Source organism: Prunus mume, linkage group LG8 (assembly GCF_029339155.1).
Source record: "Prunus mume cultivar Tortuosa linkage group LG8, ASM2933915v1, whole genome shotgun sequence".
Lineage (NCBI taxonomy): Eukaryota > Viridiplantae > Streptophyta > Magnoliopsida > Rosales > Rosaceae > Prunus > Prunus mume.
This window is the reverse complement of record NC_142705.1, coordinates 4,572,847-4,582,895: the sequence shown is the minus strand read 5'-3', so window position 1 is coordinate 4,582,895 and position 10,049 is coordinate 4,572,847. Positions and strand designations below refer to the sequence as shown.

The 10,049-nt window shown below is 36.5% G+C and overlaps 1 protein-coding gene across 4 annotated transcripts; it reads right to left on the bottom strand.

Annotated features, from left to right (window-relative positions):
- Positions 1-1,150: 1,150 nt before the first annotated feature.
- Positions 1,151-9,479, bottom strand: LOC103340696 (uncharacterized). 4 transcript variants are annotated; one of them, XM_016795986.2, is made up of 6 exons: positions 9,299-9,479; positions 8,415-8,509; positions 7,682-7,768; positions 6,972-7,475; positions 3,399-4,983; positions 1,151-2,571 (listed from the first exon to the last, which is right to left on the bottom strand). In XM_016795986.2, exons 4-6 carry the CDS (start codon positions 7,336-7,338, stop codon positions 1,401-1,403), a joined length of 3,123 nt encoding a protein of 1,040 aa, XP_016651472.2. In that variant the 5' UTR covers positions 7,339-7,475; positions 7,682-7,768; positions 8,415-8,509; positions 9,299-9,479; the 3' UTR covers positions 1,151-1,400. The 4 variants fall into 4 exon arrangements, with proteins under 4 accessions (XP_016651472.2, XP_016651473.2, XP_088899289.1 ...); XM_016795987.2 differs by lacking the exon at positions 7,682-7,768 and having other exon boundaries at positions 3,399-4,395; positions 4,489-4,983; XM_089043163.1 differs by lacking the exon at positions 7,682-7,768 and having other exon boundaries at positions 3,399-4,329; positions 4,489-4,983.
- Positions 9,480-10,049: the final 570 nt, after the last annotated feature.

The window sequence follows — 10,049 nt, the reverse complement described above, 5'->3', positions numbered from 1 at the left end:
ATATTGTCAACTCGAACAAGTGGCTCAATGACAAAGGGTGAGCATGACACAAGCCATAAACTCATACATTATAAGTTCGAACTCTTACAAACTCGAAATATCAGAGTTTACATATACACGTGTTGATTTGCAAGTGATTGGTATATGAAGTTTATCCTAAAACCATCTACCAAACCCAAAAATAAAAAAATAAAAAAGACAATCGTCAGGTTTTCTGAAAAATTACACTGGACTTGTGGTCCAACAATGGGCTTATGTCTTGGCCCTCTAGCCCAAATGAAATCACCATCTTCCACAACGATCACATTAGGGCTTTGATCCTTAAACAATTAAGCGTGAAGCTGGATGTGTTGACCATGTCCACATTGCTTACCAAAATGAGTTGCATGCAGATGCAGTGCAGCTAGGATATCAAACGTCCCTTTTATTTGGCATTTTGCAGACTTCAGACTCACGTACAATTTCAGTCCACCATCACTCATTTGAGTCAAATTAGAGATGAGCACAACAAATACAAAGAAAAGATGAACGTAAAAATAGAAAGAATTATGCAAATGTCCCTATAAATATATATACAACAAAAGAAAGACTCAGTTTCTTTCTAATTTCCTATATACAACAATCAAAAGAAAACTTTAAAAATTTGAATATTAATTATTGGTTATGAAAGTTAACATTGATCAATACTAAACCCTAAAGTTTTTCTTAGGTCAATGTTTTTGGTTGCTAGATTTATATATAAAAACTTTAGTACTAAAGCACCCTATGAAAACTGCAGTCTGTAATTTAGAGAGAGTGATAATTAAGAGAAAGGAACAGATGCATTTATATTATAAAGCTAATGAATCAGGAATTAGACCAAAATTGTGAATCAACAAGAAACACACCTTAATCCTTGCTTCCTGTTACAAACAGATAGAGAAATCAAGTATTAGCGATTTCTTGCACATAGACTATGTTTTCTGCATGTAAAATGTTGTAATTTATTTTTAAAATTATATTTATGATCAGTAGCAGTAATTTTACCTGATAAAACTGCCTCTGTATACCGCTTGATGCCAGTATCTGTAGGTCCATTTCTTGCAACTAACTATACATTGGGAAGACTATTCCTGAAAGCGAATCCATATACACATTGGAAGCCAATCAATAATGAATTATTTTGGAAAGCCATTTCTTATAAATTAATCAGGATAGGAAAATCTATATCAACATCCTGAAACATGGCTCCGCCTTTTACAAAAATAAAATCTGTAAACGAAACCTAATTTCAAAAAAATGATCCGTGACCAGGGATTACATCACTTGATTACTCAAGTTCTACATTTCCTAGTATCTATTCCGAATGTAGAAGATATATGCTTCATTGACTTGCTCTCACTCTTAATTATTTAAACCCTCTAGCTCTTCATCCTTGGCTCACTTGATTTCTTCAAGCTACCTACTATGCCATCAAATAGCTTGTCCTTGTTATCACCAGAATCTGCAACAAAACAGTAGTTCTTTTGACGTCTTTGCTTGCGGGCTTCGTTTCCCGAACAAGTACCACTCATGGGGCCAACTCCAGATGAAACAGATAGCTTAGAAACATTTGTGAAATCAACCAACCCCTCAAAATTCTCTGACCTGTCCTTGCTACTTCCGCCATCCTTACCGCTGTACCACGAGTCAAGGATCTGCAAAAGGGAGCTATCTTCCTTGTTCACTCTGGCCGCACCTTCTCCTTCTAATTCAGTTAAGGGCGAAGTCTCTCCTTCTGAATCTGACAAGCCATCTGAAAGGGACGGTTCATAATCAAAACATGTTGATTCTATTGCCTTCCTCCTTGATGCTACTTCCACTTCATTTTTTTCCGATCTGCTGGCAACAGGGCCCAGCTCTTCCCATGGTGAGTCGCTAACATCATCCTTGGTTGACGCATCAGATAATTCACTATCTGCATTAGCCACTGTATGACTGACAGTCTGTTTTTGGATATTACGGACATAACTGTCCATATCAGACATTTTTGGAGTCTTACAAGCAGGTCTGATGTAAGAGGACTCTAGTTTAACCCCAGGCATCATTTGTAACAGGGATGCCAACTTTTGATAACCAAGCATATGCAAATCAAGGTGGTAGCCATACCTATCAAGAAACAACTTTCTGAATAAGGCCATGTTATATCCTTCTGGGTACTCTTTCAATATCTCATTTACAAGCTTTTGGCAATCGGCTATTATCTCAATTCTACACCTGTTGGAGGGTTTCTTTTTAATGGCAGGTAGTGAAACTCCACTATGAGGAATATTCCGACATTTTTCATCTCCATCATGTTCTCGTGATCTTTGTATGTCATGTTGTGATGGTTTATTCAAAAAGATGGATGTCAACCTATTTGTATCATTAGAATGATCTAGAGAACTCTTTCCATTGTGATAGGTAAGTTTGAATGGTGACGTCTGGGAGGGGCTTTCTTCCACCCATTTTTTTTCTGATATTAACAAATCTACCAAGTGAACGAGATCGCCCTTGCGGAGAGATCTAAGAAACAAAGGTCCTTCCTTCTGAAGATTCAGTGCCATCTGTTCCCTGTAACAATTGAAGGCACAAGGATAGCATTAAGATACAAGTTTAATAGCAACTTCTGACGCAACCAAGTTCAAACAATACTGTCAAAGAAAATCAGCAAAAGAATCAATTTGGGTTCAACTGTTCCATTGACCGGATATTTGAATATCAACTCCAGTATGAGCAAGGATCATTGAGAACTATTTAAAACTTAAGGACTATGAAAGTACGTTGAATACAATCCGAGGCTTAAAAAAAAGCCTATCTTCAGGTTTCTTGTACTTTTTGCAATCTCGAAATGGACTGATCAATCTTGTATCCTCAATGAAAGAGTTCCTACACCCATAATTAAACTCTATTGCACCGCCTTGATGCAATTCATTCAACTCTAACATCAAAATTTTCTGCCTCATGGACAAATTCAGAAATTCAGATGAAGAATATGGATCCTTTTATATCCAAGACTTCTTAAGGGTTTAAATTTCATACATATACACATATATAAGGAAATTCTCTCTTGCCAAACTTACAATCGAAATTTGAATTCTGAGTACTACAACATACGTGCCGGATATTTTGCAAGAGAACATTACCCTATGTACATACATAATATGTATTCTATTACAAAATCTAAGGACCTAAAGAATCAGACAAAAAATCAATAAACATGTTAGCAAATTCCTAGTTCTAAAGTTGGACAGAATTATCCCTGTGACGAAATAAAAGGAAGTTGGGATCATTGTTTTTTAATCAAAAAAAGAATTCCACTACACAAGGTAACACAAACGTGAAGATTAGAACTGGGTGTGTGTATAATTCACAAAAAAGAATGAAGGAGTAAATGATACCTGGTCCTTGATTCGGAAACAAGAACTGATCCTTTAGGTGTGCCCATGAAAGATTCCAAGTCATGCCAAAATGAATCCGTCGAAAAGAGCATGTGCTCTTGAGAGTGAGTGTTCATCAGGTTCGGTCTGTCACAGGATTGATCACTCAATTGATCAGAGCACGGGCTACTTCTCCAGAATTTACACCAGTTTACTATCTGATCAAAAAACCCTTGACTTGTTTTAGATTTATGAGCATATACTTCATAACTTGTTGCAGTTTTGCTGTCCTTATCTGATTCATTGTAGGATGAAGAAGATGAAAGGTGAGGTGCTTGATCAACGACCTGACTCGTTGATCCCACTAACTTTTCCTTATCTTTTCTTTGTCCAGAGTTACCAACAGAAGTACACTGTTTCACTGGAGTGTCATGGCCTTCCTTCTCAGTGACATTACCGGAAGTGTAATGATCTTCTTGACCGTCATGACTTCTAGTCTCTGAAACATTACCTCTATAGCCAAACCATTGTCTCCAAATGCACTTAAAATAACCCACCTCAGATGAAGAACCTTGTGCAACTGCTGGGGGAAAATGAAGCTCATTATCTTGTTCTTTAGCCACTTCGACAACCTTTCCATCAATGGGCACTGAAGTCTTCACATTCTCAGTGCAAGGAGTGGATGGTGACTTCTCATCAAGTGCAGAAAGTTGTGGTTTTGCCGAAGACTTCACATTCTCAAGGGAAGGAGGCAATATTGACTTCCCATCCGATTTAGGTGAAAAGGGTTGTTGCAATTCTCTATTAGGTTCTTCCACATTTGATTCATGGGATGAAGGTGATGACAACTTTCTATTTGCACTTACATTAATAGACTTGTCCTCACAATCTAACTGTGAGGCTAAACTCAGATCCTGGCCTCCATTATCAGCAATAGATTCTGTGGACATACCTAGATTGGACTGACATGGTTCAGATGATTTTTCACTTCCATCACGTACAAGAAATTTTCCATCACCTAACGGTTGGAGATTTAAAATATGTGGAATTGATAAAAGAAAGCTCGAAAACTTTTTATACCCATAGAAGTTTCTATCTATACTCAACTTACATTTCCCAAGCTCCATGCGAAGGTCTGTAATGGAGATTCCTTTAGGGTGTGACTTCAATATCTGACGAATTTGCTTCATGACTGCAGTAGGAATTGGACGAGGCTTAGAATCTGAACCAGGTTCAGACAACTTCTCAGTTTGTGACTGTGCTGGAGGCTCAACCACTGAGTACGGGTCTTCAAGAGGTACCTTGTAATGGCCATACCAAGAACCATAGGGACCATCAGGTGGTTGGTTAAAATACTTTCCAGTGAGGTTTTCACCTGTAAGCAAAGCATGCCATGGCCACATGATACTTGCAGCACTGCAGAGGACACCAGGAGCATTTTCAGGACTTGCTAGCAATATATTGTAGTTGTTCATTCTTAACCGGTGTAAAATGGAAGCAAAATCCCTGTCACCAGAAATTAAGAAAAGATGTGCTGGTGGGGGATTTTGAGAAACCCAATACATAAGATCTACAAGAAGAGACCTATCAGCACTGTTCTTTCTACCTGCAATAACGAAAATATTTGCAATATAATATGGTTAGGATACAAGAACTGAATGTTTGTCTGTGCGCAGACACAGATGGGAATGCACATGTTAAACCCATTTCAAGTTGAAATTTTATTTCAAACAGAAAAATCAGTAGTGAAATTTACTTCAGAAGGTACATTAAGCATTTACCACCAGTATGGCATCTTGCATAAAATGATGACATACATATCAAATACCATCGGTGAAAAATTTATATATTCTGCATAAAAATATCAATAAATAAAAATACCTTCTTTACCAAGAACAACAACATGAAGAGAAATTTGCATCCTGACTTAGATTGCAAGTCATAAATCTTTAATGCTTTCTCTAACAAACCAGCAATGACTAACTTTGAACACAAACGAGCCCAAAGATAAAAGCACAGTCAAGATTAAATAAACTGTCATGTAGAAGGATCCTAGATTTATATTCAGCATATTAAAGTACAGCCTACTGTCCAAAAGAATTGCATATGGATAAAAAGCGATAGTTCAAATAGCAACACTTAAAAGAGGTCATATGCAGCCCCTTCAGACCCCTAACCAAATTCATATATAATAGAATACTAGTATTAGTTGGCAATCTCACAATTAACCATATCAGCGATACTTGACTATTGGAATGTTATAGTCAACTATAAATGGATGAAGTTTACCATGATTAGAGACAGTCGACTCCAAGATCTGCAACTGTTAAAAATATATCTATTCTTCATACTGGGAAGTACAAATGCATACAAAGGAGAGATTAAATTTGAACATCTATTTACTTTGTTACAAATTGTGAGCATCGAAGAACAAAGCAAGTTACTGCTCCGATTGTGCAGCAATGCCAGGTCAAAGCTACATTTATGCATTGTTACGCTGATAGCCATATCTAGATCTTTGTTTCTCCTTTCCTTTAATTTTTTTTTTTAATTTCATAAATTTTAGCAACTCATACTCATTTTGGTGACAACTAGAGGCCTAACACCATGGTAGACAGCCACTAGACCCTCAAAGAATTACACCTTTAACTGCTTAACTGTGTTCTCCTTTAGTGCTATTATTGGTCACTATGTGCAGCATAACATGCTTCTTCTTTTTTTCTTTTTTCTTTTTTGTTGTAATACTGTTTACACAACCTTATCTCATCCATGAAAATTTGAGATTTCAAAAAATGTAATGTCCTTATATTTATCTAAGTTGCTGAAAGCAATCCTCCTTAAGTGTTTTATTTTTATTTTTTGGGTTTGATTTACTTATTTTCACCTCATAACTTTCAGTAAAAGTAAAAACAACCTTCAAATTTATCAAGAGAAACAGCAACAAAATCTAAGTCAACCATATCCTCGACGTGTTCGCTTAGATCACTTTAAAAAATAAACATTTCTTTAAAAACTTAAACAGTATATCATTGCACTCAGTAACAACATATATTGTGTGTACCATTGTGCTACCTTTAGCATTCTGCTGTACTAGAGCTCAAGAGGGTCAAAATGTTTGGAGGTCTCATGCGTTCACTTTTAGAACCTCGAAAGATCAGATATACAACTGCATTCCCCCAGATACTTTATATACAATTTTTTCACACAATCTTCCACTTAGTCAACCCTTGTCACACCACTTGCACTCATAGGATACAATTACAAATATACACGTATGAGTATACTATAGGCTACTTTATTTCAGCATTGCACCACATAATTCCCAACTTCAACTCATTTGCAGCAACTTGTAAATTGAATTAAATAATTCACAAAAGAAAACAAAGTTGTTTCAGCATTTATCTTCCTCAATATAAAAGTACTTTTTATACATATTTATTATAGAAATATATGGGCATACATACAAAACAACTATATCTATGCAATTAAATCATTCATCTCATAGTCTGCAATCATACACCTTTCCAGCCATTGCAACAAACCTCACCACACAAAAAGAAACGATAAGCGGTTAAGATGAAGAATCAGACTAACCGTGAGGAACATGAGTAAGACTGACCCCAGTAGAGGACAAGGCCTCCTGGTTAGCCCTTGACAACTGCAACATGTCGCCGAAAGCTGTGATCTGAATGGGACCCTTTATCCCATTGGCCCTGATAGCAGCAGTGATCGCATGTGCTACCTTGAACACGTTGACGCCAGCCGGCAAATGGCAGTTTTCAAAGTCCCACCAAACCGAAATCCTCACATTCCGAACATCCTCATCATGGCGTCTGAAAGAATAGTTACTGTGAAAATGGTGAGCTGGTGAAGAGGTTGAAAAGTGGGAAATCTGAAAAAAAGGAGGAGATAGCGAAGAGGAAGACAAGCAGTAGAGGGTTCTTGGAGATATGAGTCTCATGGTGGATAGGATGAGAGTTAGGTTAAAGTTTAGGGGAAAGTGCTTTGGGGCGGAAGAGGAAGACGATCTAAAACCTCTAGGCACGTGCTGTGCACTTGGATAAGCCTTGTTCCTCCATTCTTTTGCAATTGGTTATGCTATCATTAAAAAAAACATATAATTAATTTGAAGTGCACCAATGCAATCCATTCATCATAGATTAATCAATTGTCATACAATAAAATTGAAACTAAAACTAAAGATTACCAGTATATATCAATATATAGACAGCAGGACATACAAGGATCTGATAAATACCATCACAGAACACTAGAGGAAAACCAAGATTTTAACTACAACTTACTCATATAAATTTGTAACATATAAGAATATCCAACTGGATATATTGGTGCACAATATGCTAACGTTCTCTAGATGCAGATAACGCTACCTAATTAAGAAAAACCATAACAAGAAGGTCAGTGTATTGCACTTATTGTTACAGATTATCCGTTAAAAATGCATGCTACAACTCACTAGTTTTTAGAGACATTTTCAACAATCAGTTCTTTTATGGAATCACACTAAAAAATGCATGGGGTATAAATTAAGACATGCAGCTTTAACAAACAATCAGATGAAACGTAAATTTTGTTCTTGCCTAGGTAGCAGCACTAGACTAATGGTCTTGGCGTGCAAGTTGCAACTGGTTTATTTCATAACAAAGCTAAGCCTTGGAAAAATAGAACTGACCCCAAATTGAAACGTCATGTGAAAAGGGAACAGACAATTTCACAAAAGTTTTGCAACCATACCTTGTACAAATCCCCCACTAAAGTGTAAAGATGCTATTCAGAGATGTGGATATAAATCCTGTCTTTATTAGAAAAAGGTTATGTTTCCTATATGGTTATAGAGAATGGTGATAAGAACACAACTGGAAATAGAAAATGGCAGGAAAATAAGAAAAAAGGAGTGCCTCTTCAAGGAGGAGTCATGAGAAAAACTTAAAACACATGAGTCATTTCCAGATTGCCTACAGAAACTAAAAAAAATTTGGTGAAAAATGAACAAGCTTTTAATGTATTGTAGCATACCACAATTCCACTTGGCCTTTGCTTTAAAGAAGGACTCGTCCCGCTTGATGCACGATGGATGGTATGCCTTAGGACAGCCCCTAACGACTAACAATCTACAAAGAAGTATTAAATTAAGCAATGCAAATCAGCACAAAGAACACATTCGCAAAATGAATTATCAAATTGATTGCCAATAAGGACATGAAATCACCAATAAATAAATAAACAGCACAAGACACTCTTCTTTTTTGGTAGAGATAGAGAGAGAGTTGAGACAGATAGTCATACAAAGAAAAATAAACTACAGGTCTCATTAAAGGCAAAATATCGTTTGCAATATTGGTGTAGGACTTCATGCATTTCTCTAAGGTGGAAATAAGATTTCCCTCTTGAACAGATGGGGAAATTATTGCAACTGGCCTTTTTTAGGTTTCACCTAGCATTTTGCAATGAGTACCAAATGTGAAAAAAAATCCATGATTTAACATATATACTTCTTGTTCTTGTTTGATAAAACCGATTTTTCCTATTTCAGCTTGCTTTTAAACATGGTTTTGCACCAATCTTAAAGTGAGAACATGTAAATTTTTCACAAGTGAGGAATCTGAATTTCAAAAGTGCTTTGAATTCCAAAGCATTAGATGAATCTGAAATGATTAGTGAATCACAAATTTGACTATAGTTATGCACATTATTTCTCAGCTTGAAAAAGGAGTAGATGACCCAGACCCAATCGGAAAAGTGACCCCAAATACACAAAACAGACGAAACACATTTGAGGTTCGATGATCAGAGTCCAAATTCCCAATAAAGAAATGCTAGTTAACAATCAATTGGTACTGGGTAAGCACAATTGATAGTTCACTGTCCATGTCAAAACACAATTTGAAAAAGGCTCTTACATGTTTATCGACAGCGAAGACAAATCTTTGAAGACGAACGAAGATTTAACTACGATCGAAGATTTGCCTTGTTGAAGACCAGCGAAGATTTTGGCTTCGCTGTTGAAGGCGAGAGAGGACGAAGAGGGTTTAGGGTTTAGGGCCGGTGTTTCGGCTCGAGTCCGTGTGTATTTTGGGCTGGTGTTAGTTAAGCCCATGCTTCTGTATAGTCCAGTTGCTAAATAAGCGTTTGGTTCAAGACAGGATTGGCGCTAAATACTGTCAAACAAACATGCCCTTATTGGTCTTTTTATGTTGTAATTTTTCTCTCTATTAAAATATTCTCTCAAGGAAAAACCTGCAATTGGAGAATTGCATCAAATTCGATGAACATGGTGCAGGCGCAGTTTAGAACTTGCATTGCAATTTGCATGCCCGGGTAAGAAAGAAGCATGTTTCTCCTCTTTACCTTTTGATCAATAATTACCTGTTAAATTCCTATATAGAATGTGTTAACTGTAACGCCTCAAATCTTCATATGCATGCATATGCATCCCCCTTTACAATGTAGGTAAAAAACACCACAGAAATCACTACAAATTGTTAGATTGTTAAATGAACGTCAACCCAAATTATTAAAACCCCTCAACTTTTCTTAATTAAATGCTTTTTTTTTTTTTTATCAATCTCATCCTCGAATTTTCGGAGGAACGGGATAATTAGATCTCAGTTTCACCCTACAGGATTGCAAGAATAGCAGTTGTTCAACGGA